This window comes from Malaya genurostris, chromosome 1 (genome assembly GCF_030247185.1).
Source record: "Malaya genurostris strain Urasoe2022 chromosome 1, Malgen_1.1, whole genome shotgun sequence".
NCBI classification, from domain to species: domain Eukaryota; kingdom Metazoa; phylum Arthropoda; class Insecta; order Diptera; family Culicidae; genus Malaya; species Malaya genurostris.
In genome coordinates this window covers 159,540,039-159,564,774 of record NC_080570.1, presented here as the reverse complement: position 1 = coordinate 159,564,774, position 24,736 = coordinate 159,540,039, and the positions used below count along the sequence as shown (strand labels likewise).

At 39.0% G+C, this 24,736-nt stretch overlaps 1 protein-coding gene across 2 annotated transcripts in view; it reads left to right on the top strand.

The window, feature by feature from the left end:
* The window catches only part of LOC131426477 (uncharacterized), a 125,014-nt gene that overhangs the window by 31,102 nt on the left and 69,176 nt on the right, over positions 1 to 24,736 (top strand). The window contains exons 3-4 of one of the 2 annotated variants that reach the window (XM_058589240.1): positions 12,694 to 12,847; positions 12,945 to 14,123. The exons of the other annotated variant lie outside the window; for it this stretch is intronic. Coding sequence (XP_058445223.1) covers positions 12,714 to 12,847; positions 12,945 to 13,713 — 903 coding nt within the window. The 5' untranslated portion in view covers positions 12,694 to 12,713 and the 3' untranslated portion in view covers positions 13,714 to 14,123. Of the gene's footprint in view, positions 1 to 12,693; positions 12,848 to 12,944; positions 14,124 to 24,736 lie in introns of those variants that run through there. 2 annotated transcript variants of the gene reach the window in all.

Here is a 24,736-nt window from a genome sequence, read left to right as displayed (position 1 = left end):
TACTGGAATATATATGTTTCCTGTTGCTAATATCATTATTGCATGTCACTAGTGTTCCAAGACACAACCTCGTTTCTTACCCCATCAATCTCCACCCCGGATCCTAGACCGTTTGGGCTGTCCCGTTCTCTACCAGTCACCATGTAGTTTATCGTCAATCCTATTCTCGCAGCTTCATTCTCGAAGGACACAAAAGTCTCTTCCACAGCTCTACGATCCAATACCAATAATATCAATGTATTCCGAAACATCAAGAAGCATGCATGGCTTATTGATTATGGCTCCGTTTTTCTGCACGCCGGACCTTCGTATCAACATCTTCGAGCGCTATATTGAACAACAAATTTGAGAGCGCGTCGTCCTGCTTCAATCCATCTAACGTCACGAAAGCATCGGATGTCGTACCAGCTATCTTGACGATTGATCTATTGAGCGTCGCACGAGTCTGTCTAATTAGCTTTACTGGAAAGCCATATTCTAACATGATCCGTCACAATTCATTTTGTGTCACTGAGTCGAAATCTACAAACAGATGATGGGTCTGCAAGTTGTACTCCCGAAAATTATCGAAAATTTGTCGCAATTGATTAGTGTAGAATTAAAATCATATTACCGTTTATGGTAAATTGAAGAAATTGGCGTAAAAGCTTGTCTCCAAGCACCTATGTTAGGCTATCAACTGATAAAACCTGCAAAGTTGGAAAATTTTGTTATAAAAATTATCACAATTATTTTTGCTTTGTAATTTTTTTAGAGAACTTCCAAATTACCGCTAATTAATCAATTCACTGCTTTCCACTTTTTTAGGTCAAAATTTTTCACTCAATAATTGAGTTTATTTTGTTAATAAATATATCTGGCACCACTGCTTCTGGTGGTCTTAATATCCCTGTAAGAAAAAAAACGTCAAAACGACGTCCTTCATTGGTCCGAAACGTTGGACCGTTGTCGAATAAATCGTCCAACGTTGGGGACGATTCGGGATTTTCGTTTGCCGATTTTGAAACAGACCATTAAACCGCGCCTTATTTTTTCCGTTCAACGAATTCAACAAACGGCCAACAAAATCTAATCGCTTTCTCAGCGGGTAATAACTGGACATACACTCTTACCAGTCGCTACCCGGGTCAAAACCTTCCCAAAATCAACTAACAGATCGGCTGAAAAGTTCGTATCGTTTCTATGAGAGGGCGTCACTAGAATTAAATCCATACCATTTTCAGTTAGTACCAACCTTCAAAAGATACGTGTATAAATTTGACAGCTGTCTGATTATTAGTTTGTGAGATATTGCATTTTGAGTGAAGCTACTTTTGTTATTGTGAAAAAATGTAAAAAAGGAATTTCGTGTGTTGATGAAACACTACTTTTTGATGAAAAAAAGTGCCGCCGATACCAAAAAAATGGCTTGATGAGTTTTATCTAGACTCTGCACCGGGCGAAGCAACAATTCGTAAGTGGTTTGCAAAATTTCGTACTAGTCATATAGCACCGAAGACGATGAACGCAGTGGACGTCCAAAAGAGGGTGTTACCGATGAAAACGTGAAAAAAATCCACAAAATGATTTTCAATGACCGTAAAGTGAAGTTGATCGAGATAGCTGACACCCTAAAGATATCAAAGGAACGTGTTGGACATATTATTCACGAATATTTGGATATGAGAAAGCTTTGTGCAAAATGGGTGCCGCGTGAGCTCACAATCGATCAAAAACAACAACGTATTGATGATTCTGAGCAGTGTTTGGAGCTGTTATATCGAAATAGAACCGATTTTTTTCGTCGATATATAACAATGGACGAAACATGGCTCCATCACTTCACTCCGGAGTCCAATCGACAGTCAGCTGAGTGGACTGCACGCGATGAACCGAACCCAAAGCGTGGAAAGACTCAACAATCGGCCGATAAGGTTATGGCGTCTGTATTTTGGGATTCGCATGGTATAATTTTCATCGACTACCTTGAAAAAGGAAAAACCATCAACAGTGACTATTATTTAGCGTTATTAGAGCGTTTGAAGGACAAAATTTAAAAAAAGTTTTGTTTCATCAAGACAATGCACCGTGTCACAAGTCGATGAAAACCATGCTGAAATTGAACGAATTGGGCTTCGCATTGCTCCCTCATCCACCGTATTCTCCAGATTTGGCACCCCAGTGACTTTTTCCTGTTCTCAGACCTCAAGAGAATGCTCGCTGGTAAAAAAATTAGAAGCAATGAAGAGGTAATCGCTGAAACTGAGGCCTATTTTGAGGCAAAGGACAAATCGTACTACAAAAATGGTATCGAAAAGTTGGAAGATCGCTATAATCGCTGTATCGCCTCTGATGGCAATTATGTTGAATAATAAAAACGAATTTTGGCAAAAAAATGCGTGTTTCTATTAAACGATTCGAACTTTTCAGCCGAACTGTTAATGTGCATCTCCCCAATTTTAGGTAACGAATGATGACCTCATCTAGGTAAATGTTAGTTTGTCCAAAGTGTTATGCCATAACAAAGCACGCTTCCCATTTTTTACGATCAAGTCAAAGTTTGAGCAGATAACGGCCTAATTTTGGGTAGCTTATAGAAGAGCCCGACAATGCGTGATTTCTCTTAAAAAATAGATAAAAATGATTTTCAGTGCAGTATTGTGGTTTTCAGCGGGAATTAGCATGCGACGGAGTCGCCACAGAATATCGAAGTAATGTGCATAAGAACCACAGATGACTAGTTCGCAGATTTGTATGTAAATTTGCCGATTTTTTTATACACGGAAAATAAAAACTACCTATTATTTGACTTCTTTTTACATAATTACAAGTTCTTTTGAATCTTTTCTTTCATTCGCTCTTTCCATTGTTGTCAAAATACAAAGAGCAAAACGACCCAACGGCAAGAGTTTCGTTCAAAAAGCTAAAATTAAGTAAACTGTATCAACCTGAATACGACTCAACTGTGGAGTAAATATAACTTACCATTGAGTAGATATAACTAATCTTTAAGTATTTTTGCACGTTCTTTACGGAAACTACCTAGAGCCACTTTACCTGAAATTAGGTTATTGAACGGAACCCCCGAATCGGTGTAATGTACTGAAAATTAGGTTATTTTGCGGTTCCGTGTAAGCAGACTTCACAGCTTTGCAGATTTTTTTAGAAGTTTTATAGACAATCTTCCTATCCACCAACTTTCGAAATTGTTTTGGGCTTTTTTGTTTTTTCTCGTCATACTTTCAAAATTTAACACTCGCATTGGAGCAATTCTAGTACGAAGACGTGCAAAATTCTACCTGGTAGGTGTGACTGTTGTACTGAAATTGATAACATTTTTCTATCAACCATAAGCGTTACAGTTTCAATAGGTAATATTCTCTAGCGACAAGTCAGATCTAGCGACCATCAGATGGAGACGCATGGTATTTAGTTCTAAAATCATACACCACTCACCTTCAGAACTAAATACGATGCGTTTTCATTTACAATTTGAGTTCAGGTTTTGGGTAGTGAAGTAATTAATAAGTATTATTTTTTGCCTACATTATTCGTAGTAAATTTGGTTCTGTAATTTAATTCAGAATTTGTTTTGTTATTAACATTCCATGTACCAACTGTTCACAAAAAATTTTAAAGATATTTTCAGTATAAGCCAATCCATACTACAAACTAATCACATCACATATATAGACGATTTTAACGACTCGTGGTTTCTATGTCTAGGGAATACAAATTAAATTTTCTTCTCAATCAAAATCCGATTGATTTTCCTTCCGTTATGATACATTCTTGATACTTCTTAAAAAAGTTGATCTCTGATGATGTTCTAGCGGTGTAAAACTCTTAGTTGCTTATTCCTCAGTGTAACAATTCTGTCAGTTTTTCGGAACATCCATTAAAATTAGTAATTTCATTTTAAATGTGAAAAAACCTATGATCTGTGACAGAATCCATGAAAATATATGGCAACCCTGTTATTGTGATGAAGAAGCTCTGATTACTTGCAAATTATAAGGACTCATAATACTATGTTCTCACCTGCAGAAAATAACATGTTTTAACGATAGTAATATAAAGTTAAAACCGCACTGTTCACACTAAGATTATGTTATACGCATGACATATTACTTGGTATTGAGTTTGTTTATAAACAAACTGCATAAATGCCCAAGTCGCAGGTAGGAAAGAAAAAAGAATTTTGACAACATCCGAAAAATAAGAAATAAGCCAGGTACCTCTCCTAGCTATGAAGGATACTATCGTTTCACGCTTATTGCCAACGTTTCGAATATTTTTGAGCTGAAAATGATCAGAAAAGTAATTTTTCAATTAAAAAACAAAAGTGGTTGTACCAGTCTGCGTTGCCAGGTCGTTTTTCCAAAAATCTGTATTCGGCGCAAAAATCTATCTGTACCATATCGGTATCCGAGTCACTTCTACATAAGTAGTAGAAAATGTCACCAAGAGGTGAGCAAAAAAAAGGTCCCACGATAACCTTTTCTCATGTCTATTCAAGCTAAAAACCAAAATCGGTACTTATCTGTATGATTCGTGAGTCATCGGTATTTCGGGAGTACATATCTGTATTGCGGTATAGACGGCAAAAATCTGTATAAATACCGAGAAATCGGTATACCTGGCAACGTTGGTACCAGTTTCTAGTTTTGTTTTATTATGATTACATGGCTACTTTGATGGAAAACTGCTGTTGTTGAACAGCTTGTCAATTGACATAGTCGTAAAGTGACTGAAAATACTAGCTTTACTGACAATTATATCATGTTATTTCGGGAAAACATGTTTTAATGTGACGTTTCTGAATATGAAATAACGCATGTTATTTCGCTTAAAACATGAAATCAGAGTTAAAACTTGTTTTAACTCATAGTGTGAACATAGTATAAAACTGGAGTAACACGACTTTTCTAATGTACTTAATTACATGGAACCACACAAATAGAACGGATATTATTATATGAATTATGCAATTACCCTTTTTCTGATAACGACCGCAAAACACCTGTCAACATCCAGTTTATGAGGGATTGCAGGTAAACGATTACGTTTTTATTGACATTTGACAAGTTCGCAGGCTTAAGATTCCCATGCACTTCCGGTGAAACTCTCAACGGGTGAGCACGTTGCATCGTGTTAGTCCGGGGAAAATTCGAGTATTTCGCAAGAAAGAAAGGATTTTCAGCCGTACTTTGACGATTCGACGCAGCCACACAGCGAGATTTTCGCTTGTAGTCAAGTGAAAAGAAAGTCCACTGGACAAACGAAAATTAACTGGCAATATAGCCTTAGTTGCTGTGCCATCAATTCGGCGTCATCTCAGGTGAGGTGACGCCAACCAGAAAGGAAGAAGAAGAAGAAGATTCCCATGTTTTTTTTTTTTAATTCTGGAATCTACTTAACGAATCAACACGTGTGTAACGTAAAAAAGTGTAGATACTACAGCAAAGAAAAAAAGGGCATATCCAATCCCGGTGGCTGGAAAACGGTCCTAATTAATCACTAATGACCATAATCAGACTGTCTTCCGCATCCGTGCGCATTTGTAATCCAATTTCGCCAACCCCGCTGCCGTCCGCCGAGGGTTTCCATGTGATAATAAATGCTAAGGCATCTGGAAATTCCTATGATTAATGATTTCATCCCGGCTTCAGACTCATTCCAAATGACAGTCGGTCCCGTGTGGACGGAGAAAAAAAATGCTTGCAACAAAAAAAAACAATGAAATCCTTTTCTTCGGGTTTGTTTGATGGTCTTCTTTGTTTGGCACCGGGTTCTGTTATCAGACTCATCTTCTTCGGGGTGATGAGATTAGTCGTTCCGACTGTTGTTATTGCAGTTTCAGCAGCCTTAGCTACCCACTGCTGCGGTTCAGGTCTTTGTTTGATTTTTTTTTGGGTTGGTGCTGGCATGGATCTTGGCAGTCCGAAAAGGATTCCAACTGGTTTTCAAAAAATTACGTTTGAATCAAATCAGAATGCGGTCTTTTTAAACAAAACATGGGTTGATCAAAGCAAACATCGCCTACCGTCGCTCCGTTAAACAATACGTCAAATCGTTAGAACGTTCTGGAATTTGGTAGGCACTCACAGGAATCCCAGTTTAACCATTTCGGCATTTGATTTGTAATTTCTTCTGATTTCCCGGACAGCAAAAAAAAGGAACCTCTCTCCGAAGCCAAGAAGGGAAAAGCAACGTTCGCTTCTTTTTCTTCTTCATCGTAGTGAATTAACATCCGCGGGGTGCGCCAGAGTAAATTCATGTTACAGATGCTTTTTATGAGAAACGAGTGTTGGGTAACCGTATATCACTGGGAACCACGTATGTGTGCATGTTTTTGCGCTTGGGCCTGTGTTAACAAGGGATTCCATATCTTGTTACTCCATTGTCGTTGCCTGTTTCCGTTGTTGCCTCCCGAAGGGGGATTGACTGATGATAGTGGAGTGTGGAAATGAAAGCAGACCCGTATAGGGCAAATGTATTCACATCGAAGCTTGTTAGATGTTGACGCAGCCTACTACTGTTCGGTACCAATTCTGTCCAATAGAAACTTGAGAACTTTTCAGTGAAACCTTCGGGAAATTGAATACTGTATCTTGGTATTTCCGGCTGATTGTAAAAGAAAATGTAAGGATAACCATTGGTGCAGATACTCTAAAGGAAAGGTTCACAGACTAGGTAGAAATGCCTAGGAAACTTCCTACGTATCGGTTAGCACCTAAAACTTTTGCATTAAAACGAGATGATAGACCGTTGTCATAGTAATGAATATCCCTTTTTGTAGACTGTTTAAATATGACTTAGATTCTTCTGTAGCTCAGTAGTGAGATTAGAAAATGCGAGGTCTAAGTCGAATGAAACGCCAATTGGTTCAAACTGAAAAACAACTCACAAATCTGTACCAATTTTCCGAATGACATAAACTAATTTCAAATCTGTCCCAGTCCCATCACGCTACATCAAACACATTTAGCTTTTTTCTCTCTCTGATTCCATCAAACCATCGTCCGGAGCCAACTACGGCCAGTGGAGAATCGATAGTGTTCCCTTATCATTTTTATCTATCGTTTTCTTGCCCGGATTCCAAGCGCTCCGCACGATGAAGCATCCCATCATGTGAATGTTCTCACATCGGTGTTTTTATCGATCGATTTCTACCCATCCTGGGGCATGAGATGAAAAAGGCTTGATTTGTTGCCACCCTCCACCCTGGGAGAGTGACGTCGGTGGATTTTCGGCAGATAGGAAGGTGTTTCATTCGAACGTAGCGTCGCAGTAGCAATCAGGTTGATGTTTGTTCAAAAGCGAAAACTTCTTATCTGTTGAATGACTGATGTCATCTGTGCTGATGGTTGAGTCGCATTCCAGGACCCGGTGTTGGTGGGATGAACTACGTACAGTTGGACATTCAACAAACCCCGATGAAAAACAATTCAAGCCTTGAGTTGTCAGTTTTCTGTTGCTTTTGTTTCTGGGCCTCATTCTAATAAGAGAAAAAAAACATTTTCTACGTTCACCGACGAAAGCAGGTTTTTGGATCATGACTAGTAACGCATGTAACGAAAAATCAAAAAATTAACGCATGTAACGCTTCGTAACGCCTATAACTTACAAAAAAGTAACCCATGTAACGCTTCGTAACGCCTAGAATTTACAAAAAAGTGACGCTTCGTAACACCAATAACTTACAGAAAAGTAACGCATGTAACACTTCGTAACGCTTATAACTTACAAAAAAAGTAACGCTTCGTAACGCCTATAACTTACAAAAAAGTAGCTCTTGTAACGCTTCGTAACGTTTAAAATTCATAAAAAGTAACGCATGTAACGCTTCGTTACGCCTTTCGCTCACATAAAAGTAACGCATGTAACGCTTCGTAACACCTATAACTTACAAAAAGTAACGCATCGTAACTCGTTTACCTTCATACATTCATAATTTCCACAAAACTCATTTGAATTGTAACTCTCAAAAGGAAATTATCGTATGCAACGATTTTTTGCTTCAACTTAACGTAACGCTTCCAATCTCACTGTAATATCGAGTGGAACGCTTCGTCAAATGGAACATTTTTCCATACTAGGGACGGGTATAGCGTGATGGGTAAGTCAATTCATTTCACGCAACCCACCTGGGTTCGATTCTCAACCGCGCACATAAGGTCAGAAAGTTTTTCTAGACCGAAGAGGCGAATGACCTTATGGTTTATACCTCTGTAATCGAAACAAGAAAAAATCCATAGTACCTTAACTCAGGCGTTGACTCAAATATGCCTCAAACAACTATTCAATCAAAAATATGTCTAAAAAAGATTGATTTATACATTGTCGTTTTTCCTAACCACAATTTTTAAGGGATAAAATTTAAAGGTACTAAAAATGTTCAAAATGTAGAAGAAACCAGAAATTTTTATTATTAATAATCAAACTGAATGCGTTTATAAATTATTAAAAATAATTTGTCAACAAACAACACGACAACACTAACAACGAATATTCATGCAAAAACACATGAGAATTCATAAAAGAAAGTATCATCTCACTGTTAGATGGATTAAGAACGTTTTTGTGCTTGATTTTAACATACTCAACATAACAACATACTCCAGTGAATCAAGTCATTCCAAAGAGACTGTCTTCTGTCAGGTTGTGTTTCATCAGGAATCACTCGAGAAAGCCATCGATGATCATGAATATTTTTGCTGTACTTCAACGATTGCGAAAGAACCAAGGCATCAACGCAGTTTCATTCGTTTTCTACCGAAAATCAAGCGATGTTATTTGAATTCACAGATTATAAGATTGTTGATAAATTGACTCATAGAATTAACCGCCCTACACTTCTTAGTGAAATGAATACGAAATTTAGCGGTATTAAAGGCAGCTGTTCAAACCACACCCGAGCAGCTCTTCACTTCTAGAAGTTCTTCTGAAAACTTGGAATTTCTTAGATTTTAACAGTCTTGTTCATGGCTACCAGAAACTCCGCTTTGTTCAGTTCGTATAAACTGAAGAGAAAATATTCTGTCGAGCTTACTCTTCTCAGTAAACGCGAACTACCTGTTGTACAACATTCGCATCTTCGTGACGTTCCGCCTGGCAACATCCCAACGTTTTGCTTGTGGGTGAAACTCGACCGTGCTGGAAGGATTCATGTTCCTGGAAACGACGTTGATAGCAACTTTTCTCTGCAATGGCAAGATGCCAAATCCGCCCAAAACAGAACGAAACAATGGTGTTGCTTGAGGAAAGGCAACGTACGTTTCCCCAGGCACTCCAGTATATAAATTTTCTGGTATTTGAAAAATTCTGCCACCTCCTTTCCTCTTCCTGTTACCGTAAGATATTTCCTTCCAGGAAGCTGTCTATTTTGATGTATGTTTTACCACGTTTTTGTACAATGCAACAGAATTTCGTTAGCATCTTCATGCACAGCTTCCGCGATCCAACTCTAGCCAGCTAGTTTTTCTTATCGTCACGAATGGGGGTCACCACCTTCATGTAAGTCGACAGTCCGACTCATATTTTAGTTCGATGTTCGATTGTAGACGACACTTCTAGTTCACTTGCGACATCTTAAATTCAGAGGATGGGGTTCCATTTAAAACAGCTGGTCGTTCTTTTTCACGTTTATGCCTCCCTGGTTTCCGATTTTCCTCGCAATCCAGTCTCTCTAGTAGTCGACTTACGTTCCCAGAACAATTTTATATGGATACCAGTTGATTCGGTCACGTTCAACAAGTTCGTCTAAATGGCATGCGAGTAAGACGGATTTTCGCGATACAAGAGCAAAATTTTGATGCGTTGCTAGATTTCAATTGTCACAATTGAACACAAGTGTAAGTGTGATAAAACTATTTCAATACGTAACGACCTGGTATAACGTTGCTCAAAACGAGAACCGTTGATTTCTTAATATTTTTCAGTATGGCAATTTAATTTTTCTTAGGGCCCATGCACGACCGACGGAAGAGCTTAAAGCGAAATTTCTCTAATAATTTGCAAAGTATGCTAACAGAATTGTTGGTAAACCGATTTTCGAACGGAGCCTCGGAGATCGATATTATTATACACCATTCGACTCGGTTCGACGAGATCGGAAGATGTCTGTGTGTGCACTTTTCAGGATTTTTTTTACCGCTCAATTTTCCCGGATACGACTGAACCAAATTCAACAAGCTTAGGTTTGTTTTAAAGCTGCTTTTGAATAATGGATTAAGTTCGCATATCAAATGGTTGTCACTTCCGATTCGGCAGCTATAGTGTCATACGTGACGTAACCGACAAAACGTGTTTTTTTACCGCTCCATTTTCTCGAAGATGGCTGATTTCAACAAACGTATGCTCGTTTGAAAGCTACTGTTAAGCCATTGGTTCAAGAATCAAATATTTCTGTTCTGTAGATAAAATGATATAAGTGACGTAACCGACAGAAAGCGTCGTTTTTTACCCGCTAAATTTTCTCTGAGAAGGCTGAGTCGATTTGAACAAGTCCAGGCTCGTTTGAAGATCAAATGGCTGCCATATCTGTTTCCGTTTATATAATAGTATAAGTAACGTATCTGACAAATCGTATCAAAATTTTCCCAGAAATGGCTGAGCCACTTGTAACTAACCTACACTTGTTTGGAAGTTACTATTGAATAGTGAATCAAACTTGACGATCAAATGGCTGTCATTTCCGGTTTTGGAGATATAACGGTATAAGTGGCGTAACCGACAAAACGCGTTGTTTTTAACCGCTAAATTTTCTCTGAGAAGGCTGAGTCGATTTGAACAAGTCCAGGCTCGTTTGGATATCAAATGGCTGCCATATCTGTTTCCGCATATATAATAGTATAAGTGACGGATCCGACAAAGCGCACATTTAGCTGAATTGTCTCGAAGTTGAGTCAACGAATTTCGTAAACTTAGGCTTATTTAAAAAATAAAAATGTTGATCAAATTTTGAAAGATTAAGGCAAGCATTTCCAGTTCGAGAGATGTAATAATAAGGAGTGTATCGAAATTTAGCTTTTTTTCTTTCAAATTATGATAAAAAACGATATTTTATTCAAACTAAAAATTGATCCTTTATTGTACGAGGTTAAACTTGAGCATAATGCAAACCGGATGAAATTTAAGTTATTCCTTCACGAATTTTCGAACTTTTGATCGAACGCTCTTCATCAAGTTCCGGACAAGTGTTGAATCGCATTTTTTGGACGCTTGAGCCTAAATTTTTTTGAACTCCTGCATGCTCCCAGCTGCCTTACCAGTCTTCTTGAAGACCCTCTTCACGATTGCCCAGTAACGTTCGATGGGTCCGAAGCTGTGGGCAATTTGGTGGATTGATATTTTTCTTAACGAAATTTATACCCTTTTCCGCAAGACAATTGAAAGTGGTTTTGGCATAGTGAGCCGACGCTAAATCCGGCCAAAACAGTGAAGGTGTACTATGCTTCTTTTATGAAGGCAGAAATCTCTTCTGGATACACTCAGACTGACAGATTTCTGCATTCATAGTTCCGGTAGTGCAAAAAATGGTTGACTTCAAACCACAGGAACATATTGCTTGCCATACCAGTACCTTTCGACCGAATTTTTCCACTTGAATCGACCTGTCCGCATCGCTCACATCCTTCCCGACCTGTGAACCTGGAAGGGTTTTTGAGTCCTCCTTTACATAAGACTCATCGTCCATCAAAACGCATGCATCGGGACACTGCAGAAGACGCGAATACAATTCCCGAACCCTTGTTGCTGCTCGCTTCTTCTATTCTACACTTTTTTTTCGAGATTTCTGCTTCTTGTAGGCCTTCAGATGATTTCGCCTCTTGATAAGCTGGATCATTCCGACACTCGTTCCTGCGTTTTTGGCCAAATCACGTATTGACATTGATTTGATCTTCATGATTAGAGATACCACTTTCTGGTCCAGTTCCGGGTTGGAAAAACCGGGTTTGCTGTCTCTTCCTGGTAGCTCATCCAAAGAATAGGTGTTCCAAAAACTGATTAATGATGTTTTTATCCTCACTTAGCCATGTGTCCGGAACCTTAATTTTCATTTCCTTTTCAATACGCGACATTTTGAAAACGCAGAATCCGAACCGCACAAACAAGTAAACAAACGAAAGCTGACAGCCAAACGCACAGCATGCTGTGATCTGAACATAAAAAACCATCACAAATACATGTGTACAACACAAATGTATGTGGATAGCTTATTTTTGATACACTTCTTATATGTGACGTAATCCATAAATCCCTGTATTTTTTAATGCATCAAAATTTTTCGAAGATAAAAGAATAGATGTCGAACGGCTTAGCCTCGCTCGAATTTTTTTAAATAATTGATAAATTTGAGTATAGAAAATGTATCGACAATAGTTTGGCGCTCCAAATAGTTACTTATTGCTATTGTATTTTAACAAAAAATAGAAGGAAACTCTGTCCAAAACTGTTTGGATAACAGTGGATTGGGAACTATCCTCTAACCCGTCGTATGTTCCAAATTTTGCACCATCCGACTGTCACTTGTTTTTATCGATGTTCAATCCTCTTACCAGAGTACATCTCTGGATTTTAGACTAAACAATTTGTTTGTTAGATTTAGTGTTAAAACCTTCTCGAAGCCTAGAAAGCTTCGAGGGGTCCAAACCTTTAAGCTTTTTTTTCAAAACCCTCTAAGTTAAACCGTCCGTATTTATCTCGCAGCTTCGATCGGTCCCAAAACAATGAACAACTGTCACATTCTGGTCGACGTCGACTGCAGTCGCTACGAGGACGATGCGTTTTCCCTGCTGGACAAGTCGGCCGATATCAACGTGGTCAAGGACCTGCAGTCCTCCACGGTCGCCACTTTCGATCAGTAAGTCTCCGTTCCGTTCCGTTGGTGCTTGGGATTGGTTTTTCATTCTCTCTCTCTCTAGGATAAGATTTTAACACTGTGTTATCAAATTTCGCAGAACAAGCTTCCCGCATCTGAACAGCTCATCGCGAACTCAGCTCAAGCAGCAACTGTTTCGTGAACAGCTCAAGAGTTATGAGAAAAGTCCATCACCGCTTCCAATGTCGTCGGTGTTCTCGGTTCAACTTCCGCTCGAGAACATGGATATTGAGTTGCCGAAGAAGGTGCTGCAGGTGGAGACTCGCTTGGAAAATCCAACCCGTTATCACGTGATCCAGAAGCAGAAGACTCAGGTTCGCGAGTACGTCACGGCGGCACTGAAACTTACCAAGCAGACTGTTCTACGCGAGGCGAGCCACTCGCGATTGATGATTCTTTCCAAGCTGTACGACTCATTCATCAACTCCAAACCGGCAAACGGTGGAACCCCCAATCGTCCGACAACTCCGTCGGCCACCGTTGTTTCGGCTTCGGCCGTCGAACAGCAGCAGGAGTGGCGCTTGGAGATGAAACTGGCGAATCGATTCGGCAACAAGGTCTACCAGACGTTCATCGACGAGTTCGACTACATTCGTGATCTGCTGTGTCAGATCCGGTTCGAAATTCCGAAATGGGTTTTCGTGGTTACGGAGTTCGAGAGCGAAATTTCATCCTACCAAAACACCAAGGTAGCGTCCGGTGTGGAAGAGATGCTACTGAAGCAAACCCTGAGCACCGACAAAAACTCCAAGCACGAGAAATTCATCGAACCGGAAGTGCGCGATCGTATCAAGAAGGACAATCACAACTGTAGTATGTATTTGGGTTTTGGGTGGGCCATCGGCTGAGGGTCGAATGATTCTCCGGTCAAAGTGGTGTTGTGAACACTGATGTAAACGTAACAGGAATGGGTTGTAAGCTAGCTCAATCCCAATCGGAGTTGCACATCGAAAGATTTCTATTCTATGGGTCTTTTCTTAGTCGATAGTTATTCTGTGATCATTGCTTTTTGTTTTGTGAGTTGTTTCTTCCCAGTTTCTAGTTTCTCTTTGACAGCTAGGTTTGTTACGTTCCATGACATGGCAACGGCGGATCAGCGAAGGCACAGGATGAGGGACTGCCGGACAGGTTTCGTGCTCTACACATCGGTGCATAGCACATAAGCAGGAGATGACAATATCGAAACAGTATTACATTATACAATTGTGAATTTTAATTTTACAATTAAGTTTTATTAAATAATTTATAACGAACTCAATCATGCGTACGTTATTTTATTCTGAAAGAAACACCAGTTTGCGAATGACATTGATCTGTTGATTGTGGTATCCATAGCAACGAAACCCTTTGACTGCTGAGTGACAGCACAGTGGTTCAGAATATGCAAACAACAAAGGCTGTTGCTTCTATCCAATCTTCGTCAATCATCTGATCACATTACTTCTATCATAGACTGCCGACCACCGACACGTCCGACGGTCCGGAAATTGGGAATGATGGATGATTCTTTCACATCAAACCAGAGCCAGAGAGGTTGGGTTCGGTTGTCCATTGCGGCTGTAATAGTTGAACCGTTTTCAGCTAGGTGATGCCTCGGAATGACCAGCTGACCAGCGATGGCGGTAGGTTTCCTGTCACGTTTCACATGTCACAACACACCAGGAATATAGCATCTCACACATCTCGGAATCCAAATCAATGAAAAGGATGTGAGGATTTTAACGCGCGGTCCATGTGGTTGTCTAACGATCTGGTGCGGACTGTCACGTACCACCTGCGGCACGATAAATCTATGTCAAATTCAATTGTGCTCAGACGCATCATTCCTCCCTGTACTGCGGGTTTTGCTTCGTGACTCTCTGCTATCTGCTGAGAACTGACTGAGTTCGACTCTAGGAACAATGCGGTGGTGCCATATTGTCATCTGTTGTAGATTTCTTTGTTTAAATTCGATTGGAGTGGGAAGTGGAAGTGTGGGAAGGGAGCATGCGATGGAACTAAGATGTCTAATCTGAGTTAATCGTAAGCAAAACGTATACAAAGAAAAGAAATAGCCAGGTACTTCTCCTAGTTATGGATGATGTTACCGTTTCACGCTAATTTCCAACGCTTCGAAGGTTTGTTTCTTCAAAACGTTGGCCATTTAAGTGAAATAATTATTTTTGAGTAACGAATGACCGAAAAAAGTCATCTCCTAATACAAAATGATAGCAAAAATGCTGATTAAAGTTTTCAGTTTTGTTTTATTATGATCACATAGGCTACTTTGATGGCAAGCTGCTGTTGTCGAACAGCTTGTCAATTGACATAGTCGAAAAGTGACGGAAAGTGCTAGCAGGGTTGTGCTTGACTGACAATTATATTAAATTTTTACTAAAGATCTGAAATCAGAATCGTAGATTTGTGGAAGAGTTCTTCGTAACGTTCAAGACGAAATTCGCCAATTGCAAAATTATTTACTCTGTTTTCTATTTCCATTCATTGGCATTGGCCACGTTGGCTCCTGCTCCGGGATGCCTCGCCAACAGACAGAGACCAGTCCATTCTGGGAAATCGAAATTTGGAACGGGGTGTTATATTTGTCGACTACTTCACCGTCGGCTACCACCCCCCTACTTGTACAGCAGCAAACATCAACGACGGCAGCCTCTTCAGCTAATCGGATTGTTCTGTTGAGTGGGCGGCGGGTGGTTTAAAGCGATTATCTTCTCCCTCCCAAGGATGGGGGGCAATCACAGCCGCTGAACTAGTTCCATATATCCTGGGAAGGTATATGCAAACGACGCCTTGTGTCAGGCAGGACGGAAATCGATCGATGGCATTAAATTGAATTTAATTTATTCGAGTGTAACTAAACGATGATTTGCCACTTGGGAAAATTCGAGCCCGAGAAAGAAAGTTTGAAGACTTCCAGATATTATTGGGTGGGATTGATTGATGGGCTACTGGAACTAGTTCGTTAATAAAATAATGGGAATTATCATCATTTAACTCTTTTTTTTTCTTAACGACTAAGTTTAGTAGTCAATATTTCTTTTTTCTTTTTGCGATATTCTCCTAACCAGAGACCATTTTTTTGTAGAAACAGACAATGAAAATTATAGAATGATAGTATTCAAGGAAGAGCACTTCCGGTGAAACTCTCAACAGGTGAGCACGTTGCATCGTGTTAGTCCGGGGAAAATTCGAGTATTTCGCAAGAAAGAAAGGATTTTCAGCCGTACTTTGACGATTCGACGCAGCCACACAGCGAGATTTTCGCTTGTAGTCAAGTGAAAAGAAAGTCCACTGGACTATAAACGAAAATTAACTGGCAATATAGCCTTAGTTGCTGTGCCATCAATTCGGCGTCATCTCAAGTGAGGTGACGCCAACCAGAAAGGAAGAAGAAGAAAGAAGAAGGAAGAGCAAGGATGTGAATGTATAGAACGGAAAGGTGAGACGTGACAGAGGGTCATTTAAGCAAGCAGAAATCTTCTAGTAACTTAACTTTTACCTTCTACCAGAGGAGTTGGGCTTAGGCATCTGAACAATGTGAATCACCCAAGTCTCTGGTATGTCGGAAAATAGTGATAAAGGTCTTTTACCATTTATCATTTAACGCACACCGCAGTTGTTTCAATAAATGTAATGGTAAATGGGTAAAATGTTTTACCTTCATTTGCTTTCGAAACAACATTCCAAAATTTCGCATTCAAAATAAACCGAAGGGTGATTTTGTTTGCTGGTATCTTTTTGGCAACACTGTTTTTGACAGATCACGCGCGAATCGTGTCTTGTTTCATTGTCAAACTTGTTAAGTTTGGTCTACAATCTAATCATCAATGGGCGCTGGCAAAGTTGGAGGAAGGTCAACTTTTTTATCGAAAAATTGTGTTCAGTGACGAAGCCGCTCATTTCTGGTTGAATGGATACGTCAAAGAAAAGACGTATTCACGTCAACAAAATGTGGATGGGTGATATCAGAGACATTACTGGATGATGTGAATACGAATAAAATGGATTATTGAACTGAACTCAGGAACTTGGTTCGGCATTGAATTCTGATCATGAACTTTAGCACTGAACTCAGGACCTGGATTTTGGTTGGCAGCTGATTTTAGGTAACTGAATTCCGGTCCAGGATTTGGTTTTCAAATTCGGATCCAACATTCGACTCCGAAATTCAGTTACACTTGTAGAATTGTGAAACTGAATTTCGGAATCAAATTTTATACTTGCATTCTGAAATTCTGAATCTGGATTGTGGAATGCATATCAAAACTGAAGTCTGGAAATTCAACATAATTTTGAATCTGAATTCTGGCCCTGGATTCTGGTCTTAAGTTTCAGAACTTCTGATTCAACACTCATTCTCAACCTGAACCTGATTTCTGAAACTGAATTCGAAATCTGATTTCCGAACAGAAACTAATCCGTTGCGAAAATCGTATACTGTGCCGTGTCGATATTCAACCGAAGCTTTGAGAACCGATAATGACAGAACACGATTCACAATGATTTTTACCTGTTGGTACTCGAATTTGTAGTAGTTTTTGGTTTCCATAGAGGTTCGATGAAAGAACAATAATTGAAATTCTACTGATTCTCCCTGCAGACGTTAGTTTGGCTTCGTCCAATCAAAGAGGAACGAGCGACGATACTCTCTGTTGTTTCAATGCGAGACAAAAATGCTTTGTCTCTCTTTGTTTGTTGTGGATGCGGTCATTTACGACCGAGACAGTAAAATAATGAATATGAACGCTGTTGGATTGGATTCTTTCATTGAGAATGCGTGACAATCTTAAGCTCTGGTATCTGGAACCGAATTCTCGCGGGTACGAGAAATACAACCACTCGTCATGAGTTTTCTTCTTTGAAAGTCGTTGATACTACACATTTCAGAAAACTTTGATTTTGAATTGTTTGTGGTTATGTCAAACAACTAAAAATGTTATCATAAATTGACGGTCATATTTCCGATGGTATGTAGGCAGGGGCCTACCCAGAAAAGTTTTTCGGAAGGGGTTTCAGAACATGATGATTAATTTCCATACGCATGGAAATTAAACATACTTGAAATTTTTTTTGAAAAAGTCGTTTGTTGAAAATTTTTCGTTTTATAATTGACTCAAATGTGGCAAATTTTGCGCTAAATCATATTCACTTTGTCTAAAATGTCATATTGCAGTCACTTTGTTTTTCCAAAATTGATCTAGACTATTTTTTGAAAAGGGCTGAACTACCCCTTCAGCCTACAAAACAGTATGGATGGGAACATAATAACCTACCTTGGTGGGACAAAGTTTCATCGAATTCGAAAGTGATGCTCTTGTTTTGTAAATTGACTAAAAAGTTTTGAAAACAGATTTTTTTTGCAGTGTAGGATTCGAATTTCGCGCAAAATCGTATTCGGAGTTGGCAGCACATATACTCCATAACAAAAAGCCACTTTGCTCATTTTATTTTTCCAAAATTGATCTAGACTATCTTTTGAAAAGGATTAGACATTTTTACCAATTTTTTGCAATTAATTAAGATAGAAAAATTACAAATCCTGCAAAAATTCATTGTGCTGGTGATGTTTTCAAAATAAGTTTAATTTTCAAATGAAAATACTGAAAAAATACTATTCGAGGAATTTTACACTGAAAATAATCGATCTTTAAAATTTCTAGTCAATTTGTAAAAAAAACGCTAACCTTTATTTGAATGAAATTTTGTCCCAACATTGATAATTATTTTTACTGTCAACCTTCCCTTTTGTTGTAGGATGGACGCTTTAAAGGGAAAAAAGTTTTTCTAACAAAAACTTTTTTTATCCACCATTGACGCTTTCTGTAAATATCGGACAACTAGCAACAGGGTATTCGGCAAAAATTTTCTCCAAAACTGAGATTCATTGGAATCTTGTATGATTATGATTTTCAGTTTAGGTTAGTTTTTAATAAAAAGACACTGGATAGGAAAAACTCATTTTGGACAACAAATAGTTCTTGTTTAAAAACTTTTTTTCACTGAATGTTCCCATCTTCAATGTAAGATCAGGTTGGTAGGTGACCTTATTATCTATCTTGGGACAAAATTCTTTCGAAATCAATAATAGTTTCGTTTTGTAAATCGATTTTAAATTTTTGAAGTAAATTTTTTGTTCGTCGATAAGGTTTTTGCCTTTCTCTATAGAAAGGTATTAGAATTGAACGGAGCCTCGGAGACTCATAGTGTTATATACCATTCGACTCAGTTCGACGAGATCGGGAAATGTCTGTGTGTGTGAACTTTTCGAAGATATTTTCATCGCTCAATTTTCTCAGAGATGGCTAAACCTATTTTAACAAACTTAGGCTCGTTTAACCATTGATTAAGTTTAAATATTAAATGGCTGGGACTCCTGGTTCCAGAGATATGATGGTATAAGTGACGAAACCGACAAAAAGTAGATTTAAAAAAAATGTTTTCGAGATGACACTAAAACTCGACGTTTCATGCAATTCTAAGACTTTTGGCATCAATATTTTTTTGTCGTGAATATGACTTACTTTACTATGGGGCGCTTTTTCAAAATGTACCCTCTGAGAGAGTGATAAGTTTTTGATCGTGAATATCTCTTGTTGTATCTAACGAATCAACATAATTTTTGCTACATGCAATCGCAAATATGATCACAATTTTATGATAAAATTTTCAGTTGTGCGACATAATCTCAAATAATTCAAAATTAAACTTTTCTGAAATGTTTGGTATAAACGAGTATCAAAGAGAATAATTCATAAGGCGCGTTTGCCTTTCTCGTAATTTTAAAGCTCATAGCTCAGTGATCTGTGAAAGGATTCATATAATCTAACTACCAATAGAATCGAAATTTTTCAACTCAAACGTGTATAGCAACAGAAAACAGCATTGAAGTATTTCAATAGTACACTATTGGAAAACCTGTTTCATTTGACCCATGTCAACACCAGCCAATCAGAACGCGTTCTGAGGAAGAGAACGAAATATCTGCTGCTGCACAACAAATCATTCGAGAAAAATGTTCCGAACAGTGCTTAATATCGTAGTGAGTTCCACAATTTGGTCCTTCTGAAAGACAGGAAAAAATCCCGTACAGCATCCCGATAGTTTCTTTCAATAAAATACAAATCCGAAATGAGATAATCGACATTAAAATTCTATATGCTGCTACTTTTATAGCCGTTTGGACCGCCCATTAGTGAAAAAGCTACAGACGAAATCACGTAAAAAGAAACCTCTTAACAAAAATGGGATCAGTTTGGATTCTATCGCCACTGCGAGCAGATGTATTGTGTGTCGTTTGCAAAGCTAGCTTCGCCTCCGACAAGAGCGATTACGTCACAGCTGCTAGTCGTTTGCATTGATGAAAAAACAACAAAAAGGGAACAACGATGGAGAGCGTCACACAAAATCAGCCGTTCTAATGGCTCTAAAAGTTTTCTAGTTTTCTAGAATGTTGCCTTACTGTTTTGATAATGCTCAATTTTTGTACTTATAGAGAGTGAAATATGAATTGATGATATATGAATTACACGCTTCCAGTAAATTACTTAATATTAAGTGTTTTTCACCCAATAGAGAAGGAATCGCATGGGGGGTTTTGAAGTTCAGTTAACATTTATATGGTTTCGCACTAAATAAGCACATTATGTTAAGTTATACTCCTCTACAGGTTGGATGAGGTTCATCAAATTTCAACTTTCGTGATGAAGTTCCGTATTTTAGGTGGCTTGTTTTTCGCTTACTGAAAACGTTGAAACTAGTAAATGGTGCGAAAAACTCACAATTAAGCTGAAATAAGTTAATTATTCAATACTTTCCCCGTATCGTGTAACTCCATAGCAACGAGTGTTGCCAGGTGTTTGCCGCTGACGGTGCACCAGAAGCTTTAAAATATCAATTTTTCATCCTAGGCGAAAAACTACCTCTCCCCGGAAGCAAAGCCCGGCACGTATTTGTTCCGTTGTGCCTGCTGTCGCCAAACCGAGGCTGTGGAGTGAACAACATGCAGATGTGTGTGTGTGTGTGTGTGCTCCGTCGAGTCACCGGGAAAACAGGATTCCTCAATTCCACCCGTTGCAAATAAATTTTCATTTATATGACAGTTACTTTGAGCATCCCTTTTGTCGATATACATTCCCGCTGGCACTGACTGTAGGCAGCTCATGCTGTTCGTGATAATATTTGCACTCACCGACTGACTGGTCCTTCCACACCCCGACCCCAGACAGTCATTCAGTCATGGGGACAGGCCAGGGGAGGGCTAAGCGAGTATCTCGTGTTTACACGAAGCGCTCCTGTCGCTGTCACGACGCTATCGTCGAGTTGCCACGTTTCGGTTTACACGCAGAAACTAATGCGACACTAATGAGAAGGGAGTGCCGGAGAAGCGCCCTTTGTTTCCCGGACGCTTTTGTTCGAATAGTGCGGAATATCTGGAAGGGGCCTCTGGTTAGTGGGGGGCCACCCCTTCGGAGAAGATACTTCTCCATTCAGGCTACAACTGAGCTCTTTCTGAATCAATCTTGTGGCGATAAATTGAATAAATTCCGTAAACGAGATTACGAGAAATTGCGTTTTTGATTCGCTTTAGGGTTTCACGATGAAAGGAAGAAATTTGTGTGCTTTGAAGTCTATCACGATAGCTGACACATTTTCACATTTTGCTCGATGTACCATTGCTGAATATCAGAGGACTCTGGGAAATTTCAAATTGAGCTATGATTAATTCCAAACAGTTTCCAATAATAAACAAACTTACACATGAAACGATGGTCGTTCCGCAGTACTTTAACAGCATAGCACGAGTCACTAATCAAGTCAATTACTTGAATAGTCACTATTTCCGGCCCAAAAACTCATAAATACGCAACTCTCATTACTACGCTCCATAAACAAATCGATTCTGATTCATTCCAATCTCTAGCCGAGCCGGTCGATTGAACGTCATTTCACGCTAGCGGTCAAACTTTGGTTTTTGGTTGGTCGAAATAAAAAAACCCGGCCTTCTGCGGTTTGCTGTGAAAGTCACTCTCAGCATGAACAGCAACCGCAACCCAAAATAGGCCATGGATTTATAATTCTATGGAGCGACCATTTCGCAGCGGGTGGTTTCCAGTGTGGGGCAATTTAATTAGGCGTGGTTCACGCCTAATTGCAGCTGTGAGGTAGTTCAGAGTTCACTTTTGACTATATGGTTTTTAATTTCAGATTTCAGACAGCCTGGAGTGGATATGGGACGTTTAGATGTACTATTAATAGATGCCATAAATGGCGGTAATCTAAATCAATAATGAATTAACCGGCATCCGATGGAGCCACCCGGTTAATCACTGTTCAATGGCAGTTCCTTCTTCCCTTTAATAAATGGTTGTAAGCCTAAGGCATAGAAGCTTCTCGAAAAGATTTATCTACACCTTCCTAGACCCGGTCGGTCGTGATGAGAAAAACTCATCAGCGTGAGCCGCAGGGGAACTAAAACGCAGCACTAGCAGCAGCAGCACCTCGACCGACAGCAATTACGTAACGTTATCCTTGAGAAAACTTCTACTGGTGGTATGTTCAACAATATTTTTTCCCACCACCGGCACTAGTTCAACGTTATTATTTTTAGAGCATGATGGGGCAAGAGAGGCTAATTCTGCAGCTAGCCTAATCAACTTTTGTAATCAGAGGGAAACGCATTCCCAGGCTTAAATTAAATCGTCATTCTGCCCTGCCTTACGACTAACACGTCCATTCTTTCTCCAGTGGCAAGTAAAGTGGGTTGCGCTTGAGGATCTCATTTGCTCTCGTGCTCGACTTGCAAGCACCGTCTCTGCTCGGGTTGGAAAATTAATAGCGGATTTTAAGTTACGGTCTTAAATTTTTATTACGTTCACTTTCTCCCACATAGGAGTAATTTTCCCAGCTATCATCGGCTGCTGTTCCGCGTGTTCCTGATTGTTGTGCTTCCGGCGCCTGGCTCCCTCTTGACGAGGCTCCCATTAGCAACGAGGCAGCAGCAGCATTGTTGTGAAATTGCATATACTGTTGTACCGGTTGTATCAAGCAAAGCGTGAAAGAAGCCAGCGGAACCAGAACAGAGGGGGGGGGGGGACTGTTTACAAATGGACTGGAAGAATCTGAGATTCTACTCGTACCATGGCAATATTGTGACTGCGAACATTCTCCGGGTACTGATAATTTATAAATAAAGATGAAAAGAACGGATTCACATGCCGTAATCTTATTAAACGGAAAATTAATCCGTTGTGAGACAACTGACGTTCACAATTATCGAAGAAAAGTTCTTTCAAGAATAACTTTTAATGTAGTTTCGTACACAGTAAAATGAGTTCACATTAGAGCTTGATATCCGATAATATAACGTCCCATATAAGTATTTTCGGCATATCATAAACGATATCGTGTCCAACTGCCAAAAGTTGTAACTGGCAGCACGGATAATGACACTCATTTATGAATGTCACTTTAAGACTAACAATAAACAAAACAGTATAATTTTGAATTTATCATCGAATACAGGCGTTAGGAGAAATCAATCATTCATTGTATTTTAGGAGCGACTGGTCACTATTGTCGGTTTTGTTAATGAGAACTTTGAAAAATTCAACTGAATTGTGTACACGCTTAAAAATAGTTACTCAAAAATGAGTTAGATCTCACTCATCTATAGAAAAAGTGGAACAACTCTAATTTAGAGTAACTCCGAAGTTACTCAAATTTGAGTTCTTCCACTGGAAACGATATTTGGGTAAAATCTGCTCATTTACTGAGTAATACTTTATTTGTACATGTACCAAAAATAGAGTAACCAAATACAAATAATAATACCCCTAAGTCCCATACAAACGAACCGCCAATATTTGGTTCACAGCCTGAACAAGTAAGCCTAGCAAATTACTCCCTTTCATTGCGATAGTTTGAAAATGTGGAAGAAGGTCGTTTCTGGCAACGCTTTATGCTAGTTGCTACGGTGCAAAACAAACTTTTTTGTTTATGTTTATCGTTACTGTATTAAACTGCAACAATCAGTCTAAATATCACCGGCACTAGCACAAAAGATGAAAAATGAACACAAACACCCACGAATCTACAACTATCAATACAGCTAGTAGTATATTCATGGTGGCTTAACCATTCTAGATTATTGTTTAACTTACATTTCGCTTGTGATCTTGATTATCAGATAAAAACTGTTTGTTTATTTATTTTTCACTATAATAAACAGTAACTATGGTGAACTTGTTCTTACCCTTCAGTGTTGCTAGTTTTACAGAAAACTCGTTAAAGTACATTGTCACTCTGACAGTGTACCGCACGATGCAAAATGTGTCCTTGAAAATTTGTCGAAGTATTCCGTTTTATAATTTGTATTTGGAGTAACTATCACTCAAATTTTGAGTGAAATTTTATTTCACATATACCAAATTTGCAAAAAAAATGCTCCTTTTCTGAGTGTATTGTATTAAAATATTAAGTAATTGAACTCAATACTATATCAAATGGTGGTTGCTTGGAGTAGTGTGTCAATTGCAAATTAACATACATGTCAGTTATGCTCAGGCACCAATCATACACTTATTCCTCATAAATGACATTTGAGCATATTCGTTTCCATTCTAAAGCACAACACGGAGTTTATCATTCCGGTTTTTGCAGACACAACACCGTTTGTGTTGAGCGACTCACCCTCGAAATACGCGATCTCACTAACAAAATATACAACCTGTTGCTACAAATGGTTATTACAACTTTTAGACTGATCTTGCGAATAGTAACAAAAAAACGAGTTCTTGCGTTAAACTCAAATTTAGAGTAGGAGTTACTCAACATCATTGATGACAACTACTCAATTTTTGACGTTTCCATGTATAA